The following is a 26,271-nucleotide window of genomic DNA, read 5'->3' as shown; positions in this document are numbered from 1 at the left end:
GAGCATCCCTGCTGCCAGACCGCTGCAAAATGGATCCACGACTCCACTTCTTCCATCATAGACCACATCAGAAAAGAGGGATCTCATCTTGTGGGTCCCCAATAGGTGACTGTCATGGGTTTGTGTCTGGGGGGGTTTTTTGGTAGAAAAGGGAGGGCTACGGGGGTGGCTCCTTGCAAAACTTCCAGAGCTTCACCCAGACCAGGTAACAGTTGAAGCCACCTCTATGATCAATGTATTTAACAGAGGAAGCCTTTTGGGCCAGTCTCTTTCTCTTTCGTGTTGGGGAGTTGTTGTGTTTTGGAGAGGAGGGGGAGGTGAAAAAAGAAACCATGCAGTCATCAGGGTCTGTGAGGAGTAAGAGGGGGAAGAAGGGCACCAGTGCAGAGATCTCCCAGAGCCCCGTGCTGAGATGGCAGGATGGAAGCCTACAGAGATTGACAGTGATTAAACATCCAGGATGGAGCAGCAGCACATGGAGGACCCCATGCCAGGGAAGAAAGAAACCACACAGGAGCAGAGGATGCATCCAGAGCAAACTGCAACTCCAAAGAGGACCTGTGCTGGAGCAGAGGGCACTGCAGCCTGTGGGAGGGACCCACACTGGTCAGAAGGACTCACATGAAAGAGAAGGACTGTCTCTCATGAGATGGGCACCACATTGCATCAGGGGAAGACTGCAAGGGAATCCTCTTCCCAAGGAGGAATGCCATGGAGAACGAGTAATGGACAGACTGCACTCACTATTCCCTGCACTACTGAGAAAAGGAGGTAGCCAGGAATGAGGGAAGGGTGGGGGGCAAGTGTATTTAAGATATAGTTGTATAAATTTATTTCTCTCACTATCCTGCTCTGATCTACTTCATACCTGGTGGTGATTAATTACATTTATGCTTTCTCCCCAAGCCTAGTCTGCTTTTTTTGGCTGTGACCACAAGTGGTGAGCCAACCCTCTCTGTCATAATGTCAATTCTTGAGCATTTTTGTGGAATTTTCTCTCTCTCTATCCATAAAGGGATGGAGGTGAGTGTGTAGCTGTGTAGCTTTTTTTTCCTGGCAGAGTGGACTCAAACTACAACAATAACCAGGTTTCATTGCAGCTTTAGGTATAGTTGAACATACCTTGTTACAGGTGGAATTATGGGTATGCCCCAACACCTAGCATTTCTTGGCAACTGATTCTGTAAGTAGATTATGTTTAGCAAGTGTCTGGCTATTTTGAGTTGAAATCCCTCTCTGCTCAGTTTTGGCCACCAAAATACCCGACACAAGTATCTGAATTGCACATGAAAAATTAGTGAAGATGGACTTTAGGGCATGCAGTGGCAAGATATCCAAGCGTTACTGAGAACATAGCATATGAACAATTTTCCTTTTTCTTGTCTTCCTCTTACATTGACTTGTCCTAAAACTAGCAGCTATTAACAGAAATCACTCTCTTACCCACTATGACTTCATTTCTAAGAGGGCAATGATATTTTGTGACTGTAAAAGGCACTTCTGCCTTCATCTAGTCAGATAAAGATAACCAAAACCTTATGCTACTGACTGTGCTTGCTAACAAGCCTTGATAAGCAAGGACAAATGCCTCTCCAGCTTATTCAAGAGACACATTTGGCAAATAGCTAGCACAACACATACTGCTCTGCTGCTGTAATCACACTCCCGTGTTGTGATTTGACAGGCACATCTCTCGGCAGCAATACCAACTTCAGCAGCTCCTCGCTCTTCTCCACACTCTTTTTCATTTGCTCCTTGGTGTCTCTCATTCACATTATGCTGGTACATTTGCTCATGCAGTCATGCATTCAGTCAAGTGAGAACTGACTCTGGTTAAAAACAGCCTTTCAGAAAGGTTTAGCTTTAACACGTGGCTATTTGCAGTTTGGTCCAACCAGCACAACTCAATTCTGTAGCAGTAAAAGGGGAATGGAAAGTAAACAGGAGGGTAAGCAAGCGCTCTCTGGGAAAAGTATGCCCAGTCTCCTCCCAGAGCTTGCACCTTGCCCTCTATCTTGCTGCCACCCAGCCCTAAATGGTGCTGTTAAAAGCCAAACAAGATGACAAAGAGGAGACAAAGATGGCGAGTTCTGGGTTATTAAGCTATCAATGATAAACAGCAAGAGCGTTCTTGCTTCCCATACAGAAGGGGTAAAGACAGGTCAAAACTGTGACCAGAGGACCTCTTTGCCCCTCTCTCAGAGCACTGCTGCCCCACCAAACCTCTGTGCCCTCTGATGCCACTCCAGTCCTCCTGTTCTGCTAGAACCACACCAAGGGGCAACAAACATTATTAGGAACTGTCTACTTCCAAATTTGCTGTCCACTTTACCTCACTTTTTTCATTAGTCAAACCACAGACAAAGGTGGGGACAGAGTGATGAAGGTGCTCAAGGTTCAGAAGCATGTACATGTCAAAACAAAGACTGCAAGCAAACCAAAGATTCAAATACATAGTTAAAGAATATTCTTCTTATAACTCCAATCATTAAGTATGAGCTTCATTGTTTTTTAGGAGTGTTTCACACTACAAACAAAACCACCCTTGCTCTTAGTCACAGACACACAGCCATGTGACTTGAAACTAAGATAAAAAAAATCCACCACTAAATGGCACAAGAACCACTGAAAGTGCAGTTCACAGTTTTAACTTAATAAATTTCTGATTTTCAGAAAGCAGGATAAAAAGCAAGAGACAAGTTATATTGTCTAAAGGAGAAAGAAAACAGAAAGAGAATACAAAGCAAAGCATGTATTTCTCAATCTATGAATTGAAAGACTTCAGTGGATTGTCCAAACAAGTCTTTTAACTCATGCAACCAAAAGACAAAGTTGAGCAAATGTAGGCAATATTCAAAACATAGCCCAGCATTTAGCTTGCATTTGAAATAAGACTGTTTGCAGATTTTTCTTCCCTGAGAGAAATCTTACATTAATAGAGAGCTGAGAGGATGACTTTTTTAAAAAAAGCATCCTTCAAGAAATAAGAGGTTATTCTATCATTCTTCCAAAATTTTAGTCTCAAAGACAGCCACAATAGCAAAGACATGCAGAAGAGATGTTTTCTGATATTTACTAAACACTGCTACTCAGCTGTATCTTCCTTTCTTCAAGTTAACTCTGGTTCATGAGCAAAAGGAAACACATAGAGAACTAACATATAAATCCCTGTAAGAAGGCGACTGTCTACATGGGCATAGTCCAAGGAAAAAAAAAAAATCTAAGTTACTTTGCCTATTAGCCATATCTGTTCTCAACTTCTTGCTGCATTTTTTGTACGGAGTTAAACTTGGTGGAGTTTGTGCAACTACAAGAGAGTATTTGGTCCGTAAGATCCTGCATCTATAAGCTCTCTCAGATCAAGCTGCATGAGTGTAAATCATCTCTCACAGGCTCCAATTTCACAAACGCTTTTACAGTTGGAATAAGTCAGCAATGCTAGTTATAGAAGTCATCCCACCACTGTCCTGTACAGCTTCCTGCTGTAACCGAGTCTGGCCTTCAGCCTAGTTTGAAAGTAGCTCAGATGGCCTTTCTGAAACTGCTCAGAGACAGAAGATACAATACAAGCTCCCTGGGTCACTATGACATGGGGTTTCCCACACAGAGACGTTTGCATCTTCTCAAGTGCCAATTCAGAGACTCAAGCAGTAAAAAGAAAAACATACCTGCAAAGAGGGTGGAGTGAAGTCAATGTATTTGCTTTCTTCTGTTCTCAAGGTGATAGCAGCTCAGGACACTGCCCACCACATGTTAACAGCAACTGCACTGGCAGACAACAAAGAACCCAAAGCAGGTTCACAAGAAGTTCATTTATGTGTTTTAATCACGGTCTGTCCTGCTCCAAGAACTACCACACACAATCCTACTAATTTCCTTATCTTGTCCACAAGTTTTTGAATCAAGAGTGAAGCCCCCCTCACGTTATTCAAATTAGTGCCTCATCACAAACACTTTCCTTTATCAACATCAAGGCCAAGTTTTCACCATTTAGCCTTTTTTCCACTTTAAGTGCTTCAGGGTAAATCTATCACAGGTGCTACACCCGCTGCAAGAATAACCACAGAAGCTCAATCAAACATTTCACCTCTTACAAATCAGAAATATTTGCAGTTAAGCTAAGGATAAATCAAACATGAAGCTAGCTTGAACATTCTCTCATTAATTACATTCTAATTCTTCAAGGAGACAGGGAAGTATTAGTAATAGGTGTTATTTGCACACAGTTATGAAACACAGCCCTGCACACCCCACTTCTCTCTACTTCTACCCCACCAGCCTCCTTCTGCCACTGTGCAACTGCTAAAGGACACCAAAACTTCACCTACAGCTTCTTCCTCCGCTCTCTCATCAACCCATATTGAGCAAGGGGCAAGAATAGGATCCTTTGACACTAAGATCAGTCTATCTCATAGATTTTGTCCTTTTACTACCAAAATAGTACCAAATAGGCTGACTACAGGGCTCAGCCTCTGATCAGGAGCACATAGAGGAATTTACTCAAGTCACACAGCAAATCAGAAGCAGAGATCAAGGAACAAATCTACAGACTTTATCACGCTGTCTGTATCTTAAGGTGCAAGCTTGTCTTCGCTAGTGCCTCTTAATCTCACTTTTCTGATGAAAATAATGGTTAAAAATAACCCTATATATCAGCATATAATGAAGCATAATGGAAGGCTAATTTCCTTTACAACTAAGATGAAGGCTATATTACACATTCATTTTTTTTAAATATCACACAATATTCTTTCATTACACATCAGAGAATCCATATCATAACATAACAGTAAAGTAACATGCCTTACTTTTACCATATTTTATGCTACCACAGAGCTCACAAAACACAAGGCGCCTTGTACTTAGCAGTGACGATTAGAATTTTTTTTTCATGGAGCTTATACTTCAACAAGATTTAACATAACAGAAGTCTGACTGAAAATTCTATTTTGCTGCAAGAAGTAGATCACTTACAAACAACCTTGAACCCTCATATTTATTCAATTAGGAAAGCACTGGAAATCCTGAAAGCTTATGTAGGCTATATGCAGTAGCAAGAAAATACCTCACATATTAGAGTTTTACAGGGAAACAGTGAATTCTCCTGACAGGTTCCAAACCTAAGCCATCCTTCTAAACAAAGGAATAACTTCACTAACCTCTTCACAAAGTATTCACACATACAAACAACACTTCCCCCCACCTTAAACTCATCCTTGGCGGCAGCAGCACCACCACCACCACAAAGGTCAACTGCACAGCCTGCTACCCTACCTGTATTCCTTCCACAGGCAGTCCTTTAAATCCCTCTTAGGACAATAACGTGAGAACCTGCAGACCAAACTTCTCCTAACTGAAAACCTAACGGCTGGCCTTGCTAAGGGCTTATCATAGCCACCACAGCTCTCATTAGCTCCAGCTGTGCCAAAGCCAGCACCAGCAGCTGGAGCTCTTTATGACCCTGCCAACTCCACTCTGCTGCCTAACAGCCTGCACCTGCAACAGGAGCCAGGTTTCATCCCCTCCCGACATGTGTCTTTGGACCTGTTTGGAGGCAAAAACCTCCCAGGCCCAAGTGTAGCAGGAGGGGGGGGTCACCTCCACGTGGAAAACTGTTGCCAGTAGTAAAAAATACCGTGAGTACTGCAGCCATCCCTAGGCAGGGAAAATAACTTTATATATGTGAAGGTTGAATGAGTAAATCATTAAGTCACTGCAGAAAAAACAAGGAGCAAAACTTTTCCTTAGCATATATTGTGTTGGGTGGTGAGATAAGCCAGAGAGCACATTATGTTTAGGTGATGTGGTATGCAGGGTGGTTGGAGAGAAAATAAAATGCTCATTGAGGGAAAGGGAAATGCAACCTCTTTTTTTCTGTTTTTTTTTCTCTGAAATTCCTCATAACTCGGCTCCCCTTTCCTGTTGTGACCTTTCTCCCGTTAGAAGATCAGCCTTACTCTTTCCTCTGCCAACATCTGATTCCCTTGTGTCATGGTTTAACCCCAGCTGGCAACTAAGCATCACACAGCCACTCCCATCCCTTCTCTCCCAGTGGGATGAGGATGAGGATCAAACAAAAAAAAATAAAACTTGTGGGTTGATATAAGAACAGTCGAATAATAATTTTATTATTATTAATAATAATAGCAATTAAAAGGAAGATAAAAAAAGAGAGAAATCAACCCCCCCCAAAAGACAAGTGATGCACAGGGCAATTGCCCACTATGTGCTGACTGATGCTCAGCCCCCTTCCTGCCGCTACCTCCCCACAGTTTATATACTGAGCATCCAATGTTAGGGAATATCCCTTTGGCCAGTTTGGGTCAGCTGTCCCAGTTGTGCTCCCTCCCAGCTCCTTGTGCACCTCCTCGGTGGCAGAGCATGGGAAACCAAAAAGTCCTTGACTTAGGATAAGCGCTACTTAGCAACAACTAAAACATCAGGGTGTTATCAGCATTATTCTCATACTAAATCCAAAACACAGCCCTGTACCAGCTACTAGGAAGAAAATTAACTCTACCCCAGCCAAAACAGGACACCTTGCCAATGCTTTAACTTCTTCCCACACTGCCTTTTACATGAAGAATCAACTCTTGCTTTGTAAGCACCATCTTCGACATCTCAGCTCTGTGATGCCCATCAAGCGCTGCAGTGTGCTGACAGCTATGACTGCAGCAATTGGTTTTGAAACTGTATTTGCAATTACACCCCCTTTATGCCTTCCTCTCGTTTTCTATCTGCTTGCTCTTCTGCTTAGGTTAGAAATGGACTTTAGGACAAGAACTACCATGTTACCTAAAAATGTAGATCCCCCTACGTGGTGAGGTCCTGAGCTGCTTGGAAATAGGGATATCAGCAGAGATTAGATGTTACTGTTTCAAGTGGGCTGCATTACTTTATTACCCATCAATCATATCTGGACTTACAGCAGTTTTTCAAATGAGAAATATTAGTCAAATCTAGCAGAGATGTAAATATTATTCTACAGTTACAGGTTAAGCATTGAATGGTCATTATGATATTATAGTTTTCGCTGCCATTTTATGGTGTACGAGTGAAACATCATGCAAGTTTCATGCTCAGGGTAGAGATAAAACTAGAAAAGAGAAAACATAGGGCATAGAAAATTAACTTGAGCTACTTCCAGGGTGGACAACGCTGTGGGCATTTCATGGACAGAATGGAAGAGGCATCTGGAACTGACCTAAGCAAGGACTGCAAGATTTTGCTTCATATACACAGCAGTTCCTTTGCTGTCCTTCCACAGTTAGCACACCACTTCAGAAACAGAACCATGTGGTATCTGAACATACTTACTGCACTGTCAGACACTGGAAGGTGCTAATACAGATTGCTGCATAGAAACTCTGAATCACCACCACAAAGCAGCCAAACTGATGCTCACTTTGCCACTCCTAATTATCATTGCATAACACACAGAGAAAGAGATGACAATACGTGTTTTTGAAAACATATCACCGTAGCAGATGTCAGCCCTTCTTTTCCATTGTACTTATGCCTATTGTACACCCAACAATGAAATCATCTGTCACTTCAGCTATCCTCAGGAAAGAGAGTTGTATATATTCAGGCTGACATGTTAAGTAGCAAGTAAATTTGATGGGTATCAGCAATATTAAAACTTACAATGAGAGGAAAAATTGTGCACTTCTCGATCCTTGTAAAAAAATTCCTTCTTTTTATAGCTTTCAAAATTCAATTGGCTAGGGAAAAGCACAGGAAGGGGAAAACATAAAAAGAGACATGACCAGCAGCACGCTGGAGAAGACACATGATTAAATCCTGGCTAGATGCCTCCAAGTACTGCAGTCCAGATAACATTTTTAAGGGCCTTACTTAGTTGAACAACTGAGCTCTCAGGTCTCTAGCAAGCACACCACTCCTTTACCCTTCTCAGTGCAGGAATATCACCAATATTCCACATATTGGCCCTGCCCAACTCTTCCAGTGACCTGCACCTGTGAAGCAAGTGCGTACTTGTTCTCACCCTGCCCCAGGCTCCCTCTGCCTCAAGGCAGGAGAGGATGGTTCATATGCTCCAGGGGGGTAAGGCAGGGTAGGCCGAAAAACAAGACACTTCAACCATGCAGAGGTCAGAGGAAGCAGCTGCTGGGCTCTTAGCAGCCATTCAAACTGGCAGCGAGGGTAGCATGCACACCCCATCAGGACAACATCATCTAAAAACAAGAGGAGATCAACTGCCAGGGCTCTTCTCATCCTCTCCCAATCTGGTGTAAGAGGTTAGTATTTTCCTCATCTCTCTGTCTCAAGAGGAAAGGATAGGTAGCAGAGTGCTGACCTTATTCCAGAAGTTGTGGGGAAAAGTGGATGAACAGCCCGTCCTCTAACAAGCTCAGTTCCTTCTCCGAGGGTTCTGGAGTATTTACAGAACAAGTGTAGTAGGACCCAGGGCAACTATACTTGAGTCTTTCTGGTCTCAAGGTCGTAAGTTTGAGGAATCACCCTAGCAGGAGACTTGAGAATCATAGAATGGCCTAAGCTGGAAGGGACCTTAGAGATCATTTTAATCCAGCCTCCCTGCCACCAGGGACGCCACCTCTCAACTAGACCAGGCAACACATGGGGACCGAACGGGAATCGAACCCGCGACCTTAGCGTTGTTAGCGCTATGCTCTACTGACTGAGCTAACCAGCCCCCCTGACTTAATATGGTCTGTTCTTTATTTACACAATATACAGTACTATCAGAGAATAAAATCCCCACAATGTGGTTTTTCATTGGTAGTAGCGGTATCAATGTGGATTTCTTAATTTAGGGGCAAGTTTGCAAGGCCAATTCAGCTCTTTCCGCTGTGATTCTCGAAACACTTCTCTCCTTTCCAATGAACAGCAGAGGACTGATCAGTAGTCACAGCAGCTGCCTACAAAACCACAAGTATTTGGAGTAATTTCTTTCCCCGTTTGCATAGATCTACTTAGAAAAAGATTTCAAAGAGTCGATTAGTGTTTGGTCATTGGGCATCTGTGACAGAAGATGACTAAGTGAATCAGTAGTTCCTTTCACTTATAATCGCTCATTGTGGGTATTGGGTAGCAGTTGCACAAAAGTGTATGGCTACTTTTATTGTACATGGAAAGGAGCTTTCAAAGCAAACCGAGGGACAAATGCTGCTGCTCAGAACACCCATCAGCCTTCTGATCAAATCTCTCTTTGATATCCGAAGTGGTGTGTTCCAAGAGCACATGCTATTGACTGCAATACTGTGAAAACTGGCTGGCTCACATGCAGGATTGTAATTTTGGTAAATCTGTTTCCTTTAACATACTTACTTTTTGCAGTGATAAGGAAAAGGGGTCCTGGGGAAGAAAGGGGTGTGAGGTAGCAGAACAAGGCAGAATGCCAGCTTTTTCTTTCAGTCAGTGTTTGTACCTATTAAAACGTTTTGCCAAATGAGAGAGATGAATTACTGCGCTGTTTCTGGAGTCTGATGCAACTCCTTTTGCTCACTCTGAGCCTATAGTCAGCTGGTATCATTTTGCAGGCTAGAAGAGCTGTGATTTACAGTCTGGTGGACATGAACTCAATAGTTCAAGTTTTGGAACTTTCAAAGCATAACATCGGGCATCTATTCTTTCAGGACGCATTTTGGCAGATGGCAGTAGCCAAGGAAATTCATTCAGCCTTCCACCTCCATTAAATGTTGGCTGCTGGGTAACTAGTGCTCCGTGTTTATATATAGTTGGTAGTATCATCATTGTTCTGTGCTCCTGTAATGAAACAATTTCGTCTCTGCTCCTGCTGTGACTGACACTGAATGAATTGTATTATCTTAGCCAAAGTCACAGCAGGCACTGGGTCAATGGGTAAAACTGTCCAACATAGGAAGAAATCTCACCCAACAGCTTAATCTCCAGCTGTTGACATCGACTAGAGAGAAAAAACAGAAAGAGGAGGAAAGAGATAAAATTAGATTAAAGGGAAAAGAAATTAATATCAGTGGGAAAATAGCCAGAAATCAACTAAAACCAAAGCAAGGCACACATAAAACACTCAGAAAGAATGTTTCTAATAGGTAACTTTTCAATTTCCACATTATAGAGAATGGGCTGCAAATAGCTTAGCATTTATGCAGGTGTCTTTGAAGTGCTGAATTTCACATCTTGCCTGCCTCCACTCCAGTGAATTTGAGTACTCTATTCCCTCCTGAGACCTGGGGATCCTGTGCACATCACAGAGCAGCTCTCAGTTGTCTTGCTTTAAACAACTGGACCCAACCTCCCATCATTGTACTGGTAGTGAGGTGTGAGTTGACAGCTTGGAAGGGGCTGGTAAATCCCCAACCCAGTCCATGGAAATCACAGAAAGAAAGATAAGTTTCAGCAAGGTGACTGCTAGTTCACCAGCTCTTTTGGTGAAATACTAAGCATTCTCAGTTCTTTGCATATTGCTGCAGAGGTACAAAGTGATCATCTATGACATCTGCCTGGAGTCTCTGAGGACTACATCTTGGAAAATTACAGAATGTTATATCCAAGAATGTCTGTTTGTAAAAAAAAAATACCCAAAAAACCAACTGCAAGACCTCTTTACTAAAATACTATAGTTCTGTCAGCTCCATAATTTACTACTTTCCACGTCCAACAAGTAGGAGAATGAGTGCTGACGTGTACCATTTCTGCACGCCCATAGGATCTCTTCAGGAGACTGGTAAGTACAGCAGCAATGTGTGCCTCTGATCACTCAGTCCCTAGTGTAACTCAGGATTCTGGCCCAAGCATGAAGGCTACAGGGAGTGTGCTAGGAGGTCATACGCAGTTGGGAGATGTTGTTCATGTCTGAGTGGGAAGAGTGGCTGCCATTCAGCCCTGGAGGACAACACATTCTTGACTGGAATCGCTGGAAATTCTTCCCCCACTTTTATTGAGTGGGTCATTTTAACTTGAGTGTTTTCTCTTAATTCCCTATTTAATTTCCCCTGAAAACTGTGGTCCTTTTTGCTAGTGCTTTTTAAAAAAATCCGCCTTTCAAGAACTTAATTTTATAGCTCCTTTGAAAGCTGCTTTTTCAGCAACTGCATCCTCTATTCGTTATGCCAGCACTGACTCCAAGACAGGGCAACACCCCACTGATTCACCAGCATGGTTTCCTGCAGCACAAGATTGTCCTTTATATATATTGAATTATATAGAGAGTTATTTCTCACCTTTGCAACGGTGCCCTGTGAGCCTGTTAAGAAGTGGTAAGGTGACCTGCAGTGAACTGCACACCCACATCACTCCAAACAAGTGTCTTTTCTCTTACTGCCTCCTTGCCATTCACAGCTCCACAACCACAGCACTTGACTTCTGTTGACCGGCATGCACCTGACCCTTTTATGAACCAATTCAGCTTTCTAAAATGGCAGAGAACTGACTCATGAAAAACAGTTGAGTTGCTTCCTATCAAGTTAGCAAGCTGGATTGTCTCTAAAGAGGTCACGCAATTGCCAGAGACAGCACAAAGCCAGCAGCATGAACAGGAAACTCCAGGAGGCCAGGAAGGGAGACCGCCCTCTTTGTGCAGTGGAGTGTGCTAAATAGCCTCTACAGGTTGTAAATAAGAGAGTGGGTGCTGACCATTTCCCATATGAGCATTGCAGGGAACTGGTAAGCAGAGAGGAGGAATGGAGTAAGGCACCTAACGTACCTGAATCCCGGTGCCCACAAAGTCGAGCTGAGAGCAGGGAGAGATGGACAGGATCATCCCTTCCAGCCACCATGGGCTGACAGGCTGGCTCAATTATTGCAGCACACAACAACTAAGAAGACCTTCTGGGCTAAAAAAAACAACTCACAAAGATTTTGCAAAGCACCCCTTTTGTCATCTTGGTCTACCCGTAACATTATACTATGTTCTATTCTGAAAAATTGAGTAGAAGTCTGAATGTGGATGAAATAAAATATACCCTGAATACGGGAAATATTTGCTTTAGCAGAGTTATTAAACAGATCTCATATTTGTTTTGCTGCATTGCTTTGTTTTATTACCTTTGATGTATGAAAAGTTCTTCTGGCATTGCTAAATGAGCAAGAAGGACAACACTGAAAAAACCCAGTGTGCCCCTTTGGTGCAGCATCATGATGGTGGAGGGTAATAGTCATAGACTGGCATTGTAATTCTTCACCTGATGCTCCCTCTACCTTTTGTTGATGAAGAAACATGTATATCTTCCTTGTCTGAGGACATATACAACAGCACACCTCCGCTTTTTTGAGGGAAAACCCTAGCACAACACCCACCCTACATTTTTAACACATTAACACCCTACATTTTTAATACATTTTTAAGGCCTGGATTTCCTGCAGTGTTTCAAAAACATTATGCTACTCGATTTAAAAACGATGCCTTCCTTTGAAAGACCTGAATGTGAGAGTCTTAGGAACATACTTGTGGGAAGGAGATGGTGACCGAGTGATAATCCTGATGGAAGAGACCCTGTGGTGGATTTTCTATGGACACAACAGCCTCTGGGTTTTTATTTAGATGTGCCTCCAGTACAGGCCAAATTATGTATAAACATCCCTGATTAGCTTTAAACCAGATTCTACTTTACTCCTAGCAGGGTAATCAGCAGCGGCATGGAGTTCTCAGCTGATTGTAAACTCTCCTCCCTCAGGCACCAAATAAATATTTGAACTGCTGAGGTAACAGTACCCATGCAAGCTATTATAAAACTGGCTCGGGCATAACGTCTTTGAGTCACAAACATCCACTTTGAATTCTTCTTGTTCCCTCCTGCGCTTAGTTTCTATCCAAAATTCACATTTCCCCTCTCTATCACCTTCCAGCAATCTTCTCACTCTTCACTTTGATCACTCCCATACCAAGGGGATTTTTCATTTTGGACTGCTACTGTGTTTTCTGTCTTTTCCATTCTATCACCTACTTGCTCCTCTGTTCTCCTGCTGCCACGACAATAACTGTCCTCTCCTTCCACTCGGTTCTTTGAATTCCTCTGACGACTTCCCGTTTCAGGCCAGAGCAAGCGTAAATCGCGTGTCCGCTCACCCCTGGCACTGCACAGCTGCTGCCTGCGATAGCGTGATAGCGTGTTAACGAGGGGCTCACGCCCGACAACCATGCCTGGTTTACATATTTCCACCGGGAGCTCTGCAAGGGTGGGTGTTTTCCCAGCCATTAGGCAGGAGGTGGCCTCAGCGGTTTCCCCACAATCAGCAGTGCATCTCAAGGTCTTGCATTCTTCCACTTCCAGATTTCTTTCACTAAGGAAAGCATGTTTATTGCTAAGTGCAATTTTGCCTTAGTAATGTATGGTTTCCAGCAGAATTCCTGGAATCTGCTGTTTACAAGCAGGGTCAGAGAAATACTTTCAATTTGCATATAAGTGATACACCAGGAGGTTTTTTGCCCATGCATCATGTTTGAACTATATGACAACTGCTTTTTTTATTGGTGTTGATAAGCTCCTCGGCTCTGAAATCAACTTGTTCAGCTGTGTGGGTGTTTCAAATAATTGCTAGACAGCTCAGTAAATGAAAATTAATACTCTCCACTCCTCTTCATCACACAGACTCCTCTTCCAACACAGGCAGGAACATTAACAAGAACAAAAACATCAGCAAAGTTCTCATATTTGAAGTCTTGCAGCTAGAGATCCTCTCTCAGCATGTCAACCAAATAATGGCGGCATTATTATTATGCACTGCAAAATGCTCCTGTGGTGTGTGACTTTTATTCCTGAGAAAGCAAATGAGAAAAAAGCATAATGTGACTGAGATGAGCATCCTGACAGCTCACCCCTTGGTACGGGCCTCTCTGATGGCTAATGGCTGGGAGCACACAGGCTTTCAGCAGGGATGTACTGAGAGGATATTGGATGCAAGTGGACTATTCCTGGAGGAAGATTTCTACAGCAGTATTAAAGACTGATTGTTTAATGCTGCTTTTGTAGCACTTCAACTTTCCGGTATAATGGTGTTCTGCACAGTTTTGTATTTCTGCTTCCATTGAAGCCACTGTGTGTCCAGCTGCTGCCTGACCAAGCCAGCATTGGAGATACGCAATGGGATGTAGGGTCACAGTAATCTATGTAATAGTGCAGGATGACAATGCAAGTAACAATACAAGGAACTCGCTGTAACGTGGACTATGGATCAGAACTTTACAGCCCATATCTGGTAAACTGAACACCCTGATGACTTTAGCAGACTGTCTCTATGGCCAGAGATGCTTTAAATGGGAGTGCCCAAACACAGAGTTTCATGGGGACAGCTGCTTAAAAAGTTGCCCCTCTATTTGGGACTGAAAAAGTGTGGAAAAAAGTCTGTTCTAGAACACCAGTTTTCCATCAACATTCCTGCACTCCATGAGGACTGATCTTGGGGTTACTCAAAGCCTCAATTCAGCAGCTAGAAGGTGGTGTTTGAGGGATTTCACACAATCCTGCACTTGAGCAGAGTGGCATCATAAACTGTATCAGGCTTCAGACTGCAGAATTCAGGATCTAAGAAGTTCAGCTCCTGTCTAGTATGGAAGGATAATAAGGGTGCACTTGCAATGCACGAGCATGTAAGCGGTTAGCGTATCATCTAATCCAAGAAAAAATATCTCCACATTTTATTCCAACAAGTAAAGTTTAAAGGTCTTAAGTTTGCTTCTAAACAGGACAGTGATCCCCACCCTAACATAAACATTTACTTAAGTGAGATTTGCATAATCTCTTTGACCCTCAATCTGCTCACCTTAATCAACCACATCATTATTTAGAAAAATGTGCCTCCATGTGCCTGGTATCTTTGCCTACTTCTCACTGCTCATTAACCAAAAATCAACAGAAAATGTTCTTTTTTGATGTACCAAAGATGATGAGTAAACAGCCTTCCTAGAACATAGAGGTTCTCAAACTTTGCCTGGGTGTGGCCATGTTTCACTAAAAATCTTATCCCATTGTAAAACCAAAAACCCCACCTCTCACGCATCAACTACTGTATTGGACTGCACACAACTTTTGACTGTCTTTTGACTTTGCAACTGAAAAGAGGCATGAAGGGCACTCCAAGCAGCCACGATGCCCTTTCATGGGAAATACCACTGGCAGGTATTTAGTGAAGCGTGGTTTGTTAACACCTTGTGCTCAGAAATGCCAATACAGTGAGAGCACTGACCAACTTCAGCCACGCTCTTCTCCTAGCACTTCTGCTGACCCCATGCTAACACAACAAGAAACAAGTCATTGTAGTACCTAGTTTCAGTTTACTGATTTACAAGATGGCCGTAACAGTATCTCTCCCTTTGCACAATTTCGAAATCTCAAGCTCCGTGCCACTCGTGTCAATGAAAACAGGAGGTTGCTCTGGCAACTGTACTCTTTTTTTTCCCACGTGAAAGCAGAAATAACTGCACTTATGACATTTAGACACACTTCTTCATGTTGATATTTGTGTTGATACTCCCTCTTTGACATCATCCGACAGACATATTTAAGCAAGGTTGTATTTATTGTCATTCAAGGAATACCTTGCCTTTTCCTAAAAGGGTACAGCTACAGAAGGTGACCAAACTAACCTAACAGCTCACGCACACCAAAAGCAGGTCCCCTGTTCTTTACTTTCCCTCTTGTGGCAATGCTCCTGGATGCACGGCACCTTTGGGTAACATTCTGTCTTAATAGATTTAGAGAAATGAGTACGTGCACAGATGAGCATCAGCCTGGCAATGACACTTGCTGCTACTAGCAGCTTTAGTATTATATTTGTACTGCCTCCTGTAGTACGTAAGACTGGTTGTATTGGGTGGTGATGACTAGTGTACGCAACGCTCAATTCAGTTCTCAATCCAGTGCCCAAATCAGCAATAGACTCCAGGTCACTGACTTTCTTCCTAACTGATTTTTTTCCAAGGATTAAACCTCTGTGTACAAATGTGAAAGTTCTTTAATGCTTTTCCAAATTTTGAACAGTCTTGCATAATCATTTCACAATATTTATAGTGGCAGCTTGTGTTCCACCTCGGGCTGCTGCTCTTATCTCCTGCTTCCACGGCAATGATGAGGTAAAAGGAAAGATGGAGTGGAAACTATGTTGGCACATATATACATTTTCCCAATGGGCTAAGAAAACATTTATCTTTCTCCCCTTCGTTGTAGCTAATGTGTCAAAAGAAGGGATACTCAAGAACACAGTAAGAGCTTGTATTGATAGCAGGGGAGTAGGGCATGTCCTGTATCTTGATTTTGGAAAAATACTTGCTGCACGCAACGTTCTAATAAGCAAGCTATGGAAAGGCAGTCTAACCATAGATATATACAGGCAGTATGAAAGCAGCAGGAAAACCATACGAAGATGCTAACCATCGAAGGTTTTGTGCTGAAATGGAATCCTGCACTGAGGCAGCATTTTGCACAGCTTAAATTCCTATTTAACCTATTTTCATTATGATTGGAGAATCTACTAGAAAGCATGCATATTAGATTTACAACTGACACTAATCTTGGAAGTCCTGTTAAATAATTTCAAACAAACTTGGATTAAGAAAAGAAGATGTAAAAATGTATCAGAAAACAAAACAACACGGTAGTCATTGTTATAATCCATGTTGCATCCACATACCAAATATTACATGTAATTTTACTCCTCATCTTCAAAAATGATAGAGTTGAACTAGAAAAGATTCAGAGAAAGTTGACATAGATGACCAAAAATATGGATGTACCTTTATGAAGCCTTTTACAGACAGCGAAAGACTTTGCAGTCTGAAAAAGAACAGCTTGAGGAAGGATGTGTCAGTGACCTACAAAATTCTGAGTGGCATGAAAAAGGTAAAAAGCAAATTATTATCTATCCTCTTTCAAAGAAAGACTCAGGCAGCATAAAATAGAATTATGACTAGGTCAGAACGAAAAAAAAAACGGGGATAATTTTTAACATAATTGTTAGTTGAGCTATGTAGCTCTTCCCACAGAATATTTTGCATGCTAGAAGTTGCCATCGTTCAAAATCTGATTAATCAAAAGACATTTAATTCAAATATATTGAATATAATAAAGATAGGACCATCTGCTTCATAACATCACAGAGTCAAACTGCTGCAGGCAGAATACCATCTCATGTTTACTTGTTCTCAGATTTTACCACTGGTAGCGACAAAGTTGACTTCTTGATTTCTAGTCAATGCATGTTACTGCTTAAGCTACTGACCACTGCCAAGAGTGGGATACTTGACCTGAGTGACGTTTGTTTTGATCCAGTATGGCTGCTCACACCTTTTTTTTATTATATGAATAACTTATTTACGTCAGGTGAAACGTTTCTCATTCCTAAAAGTGATCTACTCTGATCTAACTCATTCTCATTTTCTCCTCGTGCCTAGGATGATGCATGTTCAACTTACATTTTTTGGATAAAAAACTGTTTTTCTCAAACAGTAAATATAGATGAAGAATAACATTGAATTTCTGTAGCTTCTTGGAGTTAGGATGTGTTAACCTATTCAGTGCTTCAATTCAGTATGGGATACTTACTCTGATTTCAATCAGTTTGTTTATGTGCTTAGCCGGTAAGGAGAAAAAGTCTGTAAACTCACCTGCTTGGTGTTTTTAAGGTAAATGTTATATCGATCAAGATAAATAGCGTTCAAACACTGTTACCTGTGTTTCTCTTGGAGTGTTTAGTGCTTCACAGATGAGGGTCTTGTTAGCAAATCCTTCCTTTGCAAAATGTCCACTCCTAAAAGACAAGCTCATGGTATTTTGTACAACATGTAACTGGAAAAATATTCATCCTTCATCTTTCTTTCTTCCTCATTATGAAACACTCAGGAAAACTTTGGGGAAAAAAGTAAGATTTAACATCATTGTATTTATTAGGTTCCGAAACAATACACATTCACATCCTTTTGAATACAGTACATTTGGCACAGTAATAATGTTTACGATGAAATAACACTAATGAATGGCAAGAGATTCAAATTACATCCATAAGAAAAAAATTCTGTACAAATAAATCCTCACAATAAAAAAAAACCCCTACCCCCCCAACTGAATACATTTTATATTTAGCCAGAACTATTCTGCACATAATTTAAAAAGAGGTAATTTGTAAGCTGTTTTTGGGAGAGAGTTATTTTTCACCCTACGGAGGAAAACGTGTTTCTGTTTTTTAATACAGTCTATTTGGGAGGAAAAACAAGAAACAATGGATTCTTCATAATTATTATTATTAATAATATTTTTGGCATTTTGCACTCATTTTACAAAGAAGGAATGGGAAAGATTTTACAGAACAGGCAGAAATGTAACAGAATGTCCATTTTTAAGAATTATCTTTTAAAAATGTTCAAGGTAACAGACAAACCTTCTGATGTAAACCCAATGCAGAGGATTTAACTATTTATATTGAAGAAATATCTGCCCACGCCAAAGTTTTTCTCTCCTTCACTTTTCTCTTAGCATCCTACCAAATAATGCAGGTGCCGAGGCCTCTTGAAATACAAACGTTGGCTAATTATCTTCACGTCAGGAACGGGAATACAGACTACATAGCTTGCTTACAAAAGCTTTATGGGGTGCTTTTATTCCTTCAAAATAAATGCTCTGAGTTTTGTGTAAAGGCCTCTTGTTGTCCAAACAGTAGTGCGCTATCGGATAACTTCTCTTCCTAGCCAGTCTACTCACCTATGGAAAAGAACGCTTTAGCATTGTGATCAGTTCTTGCCTGGATGTCAAAAGCTAACCGTGATGAGAAATAAACAGAGCCAGTGGCGAGACACAAATTGATGGGCAGTTCTACAATATATTTCTAAAAGAGAAAGAAATTTAAACACTGAGATGATGCAATCATTAAGATGTTTCTGTGCTGGCACTCAGCTCCAGAAGCTAGTCTTTTCCCAGTACAAAAGATTACTGAAGATAAATTAAATTAAACTAAAGGCTTGATCCATTATTACACCTGTAGGCCAGACAACACATTAATTGATATATCATAATATTTAATATTTTGAAATCATCATAAGAATATATATAATAATTACACCTGAGTTTTAAAAACAAAAAAAATGGAACTGAATGTTGTCATCAGTAACAGGCTATGAGCAGCCAGACGCAAAACTGACACAAACTAACTCATCTGCTTGAGACCGAGATTATCTCTTAAAGCCAATGATTCACACTTTGTCCACCACGATTTGTAACATTCTATTCTCTTTCCGAGCTCTATCATGTCATAATAGAGTTGAAGAGAACTATACAAGAGATTTAGTATAGCTTAATATATGTCTACATCTTTTGTAACTAAAACCTCATCTCTCTGACAGTAACTTGAACCAATACACATACAAGAGTATTGCACATGGACATTATTATAATTATTCTTTCATAGACTAACATTTTAATAGTATGCCTGAACATGCAGCAGTTGATATCTCTATATTCAATGAATTCCACAGGCCTTGCAGCAAACACTATATACAAAATCTCACCTGTACAAAAGGCAAAAAAGCTTCTTTAGTGCCACTTTGCCAATCACAAGTATATATATTTTTGTGCAGCTGGAAATCCATGTGCAACAATTAAAATGGATTCCAATGACCGCTCACTCAGTCCAGTAAAATATATAATAAAATGACTTCAGCGATACATGTACACAAAAAAACCCCCAAAACCCCAAACGAAAAAAACAAACCACAGGGTACTCCTGGAAATATAAGTACATAACACTGTTAGCGTATCTACAGGAGGTAACTTCACATCAGTAATATTGTCCACATGAGTTACCATTTCAATTCATACACAAAAGAATTCAATTTACAACTTTCAATAATGTCAGTTTGTGAATGTTTGATCTTCAGTTTTTCAACACACTTCCACATAATGCACGGGTAGCCTTATTTTGTGTCTTCTAAAAGCAGATTTCTCTCTAGATTTTAAACATAAAAAACAACAAACGCAGTAGTATTATGGTTTTGTAAAAGTGTGCAAAAGTAACACACTGCTGAGAAAATAAATATAAATAAGAAGTTTATCAACTTAGCCACAATGGAAAAGGCAAATTTATAATGTTTAGAATTAATTTTTTTAAAGTAAAATTAACTGTAAACATCTGTAAGCTTGCCATCACATCAATGGTTCATTTAAATGGGTATTAAATTTGGTAACATGGATAGTACACTCAATTGCCTGAAAAATTGTGAACTGCCTATATATCTCTGTGTTAAAGTACTATAGGCTTTATATTCTTTAGCCCTTTAATAACTATCCATATACTATCTATGTCTTGCTTTAAATAAAATTTCAGTTATCTTTGTGACTCTTTTTCTTAAGTTTTTTGCGTAAATTGTACAAGGAGCTTCATCAAAGCCTAACTGATGTGCTTCTTTTTCTGGACAGCTTTACCTTAAGTTTTTACCTCACCACAATAAATTTGTAACTGAGGATTACACGTTCACGAAGGCAGACTTCTTTGAGTAATTTCTTATTACTTACTTGCTCCATGTCTGAGTACAGATCACACCATAACCATCAGTGCAGAAGAAACAGCTCTCACCTTCTTAGCTTAAACACCTAAGATAATTACAGAACGTGATCTGCTAAACTCATTTTTAACAGCAGGGTTTCATTTGCCACAGAAAAGATGCAATTTTGCCCTCTGGGGAGATCTCAGGAATAAAAGAAAAGTTGCAAATATATGGCAGTGTGTTACATCTACAATTTCTGATACACAATTATTTTGCATCACTTTGTGAGACAGAAATTAAGAGTGCTTTCAGGAAAGAAGGTTAAAGGAAAAAAACAATAAATATATATCTTAATTGGGGACATGGGCTCAGGGTAAGAGAAGTAGTTCTTGATTTACTGAGTCTCAGTAATTTGACGATCTCTTCAGAATCACTTCTTGCAGCATCATTCATTTGGCAGCCTAAGGTTGTCTATGGCAGTAGCTCTTCTCCAAAATAAGAGAACCCTTTAAACTCTTCTTGATTGATTTGTTTTATAATTGTCTCATCCACTAGCGTTAATACTGGTTCTTCTCGTGTAAAGTCTTGATCAAAGTTATTTACATCCCTTTTGGTTTTCTGAGAAGAAAAATATGAACAAGGTGAATGGTAAAATGGCACAGTAAAATAAAAGGTGCTCTCCCCTCCTCTCCATCCCTCCCCAAAAAGCTGAATTTTCTGGAATGATTGAAATAAAAGAGAAGCTACTTCACACAAAGAATAACAGACATATGAGAGAAGCTACAGGAGCAAGTATTACAAATGAGTTCAGGAGAGGCCACAGAAGCAGTACTATAAATGAGTTCCCAGAGACTCAGGGGTCTCTGACAGGTGAAGGAATAGCAGTATGATGATAAAGCAGGAAGCTGAGATTAGGACTAGTTTAAAAAAGGCTTTGGCATAGTAGGTGGTATGGCTGTTTCCTCTCAGATTTGAACATAACGATATCTCATTTCAGAGGCACAGAGTAAACTGATTTAATTGATTTCCCTGCAATATAGCTTACTCTTTCAGCTCTAAGTTAATGGCTTCTTTATATCTGGCTACACTCGGCTTTAAAATCAGATGTTGACCTCAAAACAGCTCTCAGTCCAATATCTTTGACCTCAGCATTGGCATCTCAGATATCCTAATGCAGCCAAATGGCATTCAGAGCACCACAGCAAAGTGTGAAATTCTGCCTCCAGAGAAATCCACCTCAGAACTCTTCTTTATTTCAATGGCATTGGGACTTGCACACTGAAGTCTAAAGCATCCTGCTCTGTCAGTGAAGTGGAACCAACAGGGTGCAACTGTACATGTTCTCACTGGGATAAGACGAACTAACTAGAGAGAGTCTTCGGGAGGCTGACTTGTCCTTAGGGCACTCATGGCAGTGACTATCTGTGACCACTTACACATCAAAAACCCCATAAAGCTACAGGGGAAGACATTCCCTTGGGATCTGCACTGTTCATGTTTTCCATGTTAGCAGCGTATTTCAGACATTTACAGGTTCATGGAACTGGAATAAGCATTTTCCTTTACACTGTCTCTTCTCTCTTTGATTCATAAAATCTTATAGTTCCCTGCGTGATATTTAATTACGGGTACACTGACACACTGAAAACTGGCTTTGTGTCCAACCCACACAGCACTGAGATTCAGATAATACCAGAAACAGAATAGGTATTTGGCTTGCAAAGAAAAATGATAAATTCATAAAGTGATACATCATAAAGTACACAAATTATTCCAAAGGGGATATATGCCTTCTTTCAGTGTAGGTAAATTTTCCTATAAAGTATGTATATAAGTCTACTTTCTTCATCAGTTTTACTGAGGCACTAAATCAAATAGTTTTCTTTTTCACTACTGTAAAATGGTCCCAACAACCTTCACCTACATTGTTTGTAAGAACTTTATAGATATAGGGAAAACGGTCTATATAAACACAAGAGACTGTCACTTGTAAACCAAGTACTTTCTAAGTGAAGGCAATCCAAAATCCACATCCTCTATTTACAAAATTCCATTCAAAGGAAAGGAATATGGCCTTAACAAACATATATATATATATGTTTATATTGTTTACATTTGTAATATTTACTTCATATATGAAGACTGAACATAATGTGACCTGTATACTCTGAACTGCATAAAGCATGAGGGAGATGGATTTGGGCTTTGTGTTTTTTCCATCATTTGGGCAAGTACTGCAAAACAGAGAATGAAATACCATATAATTTTTAAAATGCATTACATTGTAACTACATCTACATACTTTTGGTTCCCCATTGCCCTACCATAGTATCTTCACACACTCATACAATGATTTTGCTGCAGGAACAGTTACTAAAGCAAAAGAAGGTAAGTGAGTATTTGCAGAAAGTAGAATTCAAATCCAGAACTGTAGTTATGTGCAAGAGAAACGTGACCACGCTCACAGTTTAACCACTAGCTATCCAGAGCAAATTAGCTCCGGACTAGCTGAGAACAAATACAATACACATTTTTTTCAGGTTTTCATATTGAACGTATTTGTGAAAAGAGTTATGTCCCTGCTGAAGCTAAAAGAATAAGATGACAAATTCCTCAAAGTCCATCGGGGGCAACTAATTCTTAATAGTTACTTTTTCCAGAAAATAATCAGTAAAATTTGTGAAGGTGTTAGGTTTGTAGATGAGTACATCTGAAAAATTGTACCAATATTGGTGTACCTAAATCCTATTGAATAAAAAGAATTGTACTTCCAGTAGAACTCTGAATCCTAAACACTTCTGAAAAAAACACCAAAGGTATTTGCTTAGACTGAAAGGCCTAGCATGCCTTAAAATATGCCTTCAAGACTAAAGAAAGAAATAGAAGTTTTTACTGTCTCAGATTTATAAACAAGCCAATGTCTTTTACGTGGCATAGATTTAAATCACCCGTTTTACTAAAAGAAGTATGGAGCAATCTAAGAATGCAAGGATAATTCAATAGCAACCCTCTAATTAACCAATGAAAGAAGCGAGATTTAGTAAATCACAGGGAACAAAAGTGAGCAGATTAAGCCATATAAAACAAAAGGTAGAGTTCATAACAAGTGCTTCTTTTCAACAGAAAGATTAATTTGAGAAATCCTCCTTAGCACCTTAGGCTTAGGTTTTTTTCTTGAAGGTATGACTGTTTTGCAAGGCCCCATCTGCTAAAACAAAACAGGTCTGGTCACATTTCTCCTACCATTGTAATTTTAATATACTTGCACTGTGAATACTCTATAGGCCAACAACACGAAACAATATATAGTTGCAGCGTGAGGGCTCAGGATGAAGGTATGAAGGGCTGTGGTTGTCTCCTAGCAGAGAAGCTGAGAAAAGAAAAGATCTGCAAGGTAAGGGATATAGTTTAGTTGAGGACTTGTCAGTGCTAGGTTACTGGAGCTAGGAGTCAAAGATCTTAAAGGTCTTTTCCAATCTAGGCAATTCTTTAAGGAGAGTAAATGAAGGAAACAGAGTGCAGCTATTATCCAACTCTGAACAGTAATAAAATAATTAAGAAAAAAGGAAAAAAAATTCATTGGCTGGCAAATACATAACTAAAAATGCAGTAATTAAATGGGGGGGAAGAGGTTCTGTTTATTCAGCCAGCAGCATCTGAGACTCTGGGGTGCATAATTTTTAACTTTTCAAACCTTTTGCCAGGTATGACTTTTCAATTCCAGATGACTGAAGAAATTAGGGTTATTAGGAAAAAAAGAACACCTGAAACCACAGCTGTCCACTCAAACACACAGAAATTCAATTAGGTTTCAGAGACTACTTTTTTCCCTCTCTAGATTATACAAACACCTTGTGTTCAGCACGTGTCAATGCTACAGGAGAGGAGGGGCACAGTAGCTACCCAAGAGCTTCCACCAACAGGTGCCAAATTCCACACTGCACTGAAACTGCTCTGCCGCAGGCAGGATGTGAGCACTCCATCTCTGTCTGACAAAAAGCAGCAGCAATTCCATGGCTCTTGTAAGGGCTAGAACTGACGTGACTCCAGTTCAGAAACTCATCTAAAAGGTGGCTCCTCCACCAGCATGCTATCTCTAAGAGAGGGAAGAAATAGTGACTCGCTACCTCTTGTGCAGGAAACTTGCTGGACAGGTGATCTTTTTTTGTTTTTCCAGCACTGTGAATGCTTCACAGGTCTCTCATCTGAGCATTGACCTAGCATGACCTGCTTATCCTGTAAGACATGGTGGACTTGCTTCATGTGGGTGATACGATCTGATTAGGTGTAACACTTATGCTACAGAAATAGAACTCCCTGAATTAATAAATATTAACATGACCTACTATGTCAATTTTAAAGTCAAAGTCATGTTTTATTCTATTCAAAGATTACTGCTTCTGTTCGAAGAGCTAAAGATACTGGAAATTTTTAAAGACTGTCTCTTCACAAAGCATCATTTAATGAACTTTCCTTAGATGGCCTGTACAACTTTAGAGAATGAGATATTGTTTTATGAGTCAAAAATGCTTTTTTTCTTAAATCTCATCACATAATTACTAGAAGATTAAAAGGAACTTCGTGTGCTATTAATAAGCACACACTAGACAGTAGTTTTTAGAACTGGTTTTATTTTCATTACTGTTTCCACAGAAAAATAATTTTCTACCTGCATTCAGGCTTGAGCTTAAAAAATCCTTCAAGCCATGTTTAAGAAGCTTTCCAGTGTCAAGGATTACCAACCCTGTCTGTTAATGATTAGCAAATGTCACTATATAAATTGTGTCAGTGAAAAAAGAAATCTAAGTTGATGTTCTTATCACTGAAAATACATTAAGAAAGTTAGAACTTGCCATTCCTTCCATTAATCACATGAAACAAATGTGAATGACAGGAGCCTTTGGTATTTAAATGCCACAGAAATCACTTGACAGAGGGTGTTCCACACCAGGGAACTCCGCAAAGCTTGGGCACCTCATCAGCTGTGTCATGAGGCCAGAAGTCTCAGAATGGACTCTCTTCTGCCTAATAAGGATTAAATGAATTCTCCAGCTTGGAGGCATTAAGAGATACCTCCCTCTACTCTGCTACTTATTTTCATTTAATTTGCTGAAAATCACTACAACTCTTTTGACTTGATGATCTCAAGGGTCTTTTCCAACCTGATTGTTTCTATGATTCCATGACTCTTTCAAGTCATTTGCAAGCTCAATGGCTCCACTAAATTGGGCTGGAATTGTCCAGCAAGTTCAAAGCCTACTCAGAAAAGGTGAAAGAAAGATGGAGCTGGTGGCTAGAAAATAACAGTGCCACAAAAGCCTTGGTTTTGCATTTTAGTCTGATTTTCCTATATATTTCACAATATGCTGTTTAAATATAAGAATCCTCTTTAAATCAATTAACAGATTTCGGTTTAGTTTAGGAGAATGACGAGTGACAGCCACTGCAAGTGAGGCCAGAAATGATCATTATAACCATATTGCTGGAGGAGAAAAAGACTGTGCTATGACTTTTCAGTAAGTGGACCTTCTGACACAAAATAAATACAAAGGTTATCCATGATTTTCATAGCCCGAGACACTGCCAAAAATGCAGATGGAGATTAGCCTATCTCTGTCACTGAATGAAACATCTTCAACTTCACTCCGCTGCAATTTTCTGTCAGCAGTGCTTGATGCCTCTTCACGATATTTTGAAGTTCACACTGAAATCCTAGCGTTTGTCATTTATTTGGGAAGGTTCACCAGAGAACTCTTCCATTGCAGCACCCAGCTGTATCAGCAGCACATCGAACAAGTGACAGGTACATTAAATCTGGGCAGGAGGCTGCTGCAGCTACA

The 26,271-nt window shown here is 40.3% G+C and overlaps 1 protein-coding gene and 1 non-coding gene across 2 annotated transcripts in view; both read right to left on the bottom strand.

Annotated features, from left to right (window-relative positions):
* Positions 1-8,604: 8,604 nt before the first annotated feature.
* TRNAV-AAC lies at positions 8,605-8,678 on the bottom strand. The gene has a single exon. It is a non-coding gene; the product is annotated as a tRNA-Val (tRNA).
* An 11,941-nt stretch (positions 8,679-20,619) lies between these two features.
* Positions 20,620-26,271, bottom strand: part of PRKCE (protein kinase C, epsilon) — a 284,427-nt gene continuing 278,775 nt past the window's right edge. Inside the window, exon 15 of the mRNA XM_009865685.1 lies at positions 20,620-21,049. Coding sequence (XP_009863987.1) covers positions 20,903-21,049 — 147 coding nt within the window. The 3' untranslated portion in view covers positions 20,620-20,902. The remainder of the gene's footprint in view (positions 21,050-26,271) is intronic.

This window comes from Apaloderma vittatum, unplaced genomic scaffold, assembly GCF_000703405.1.
Source record: "Apaloderma vittatum isolate BGI_N311 unplaced genomic scaffold, ASM70340v1 scaffold313, whole genome shotgun sequence".
Lineage (NCBI taxonomy): Eukaryota > Metazoa > Chordata > Aves > Trogoniformes > Trogonidae > Apaloderma > Apaloderma vittatum.
Note: the sequence above shows the minus strand (reverse complement) of the source record. Positions and strands in the feature narration are given on the sequence as shown.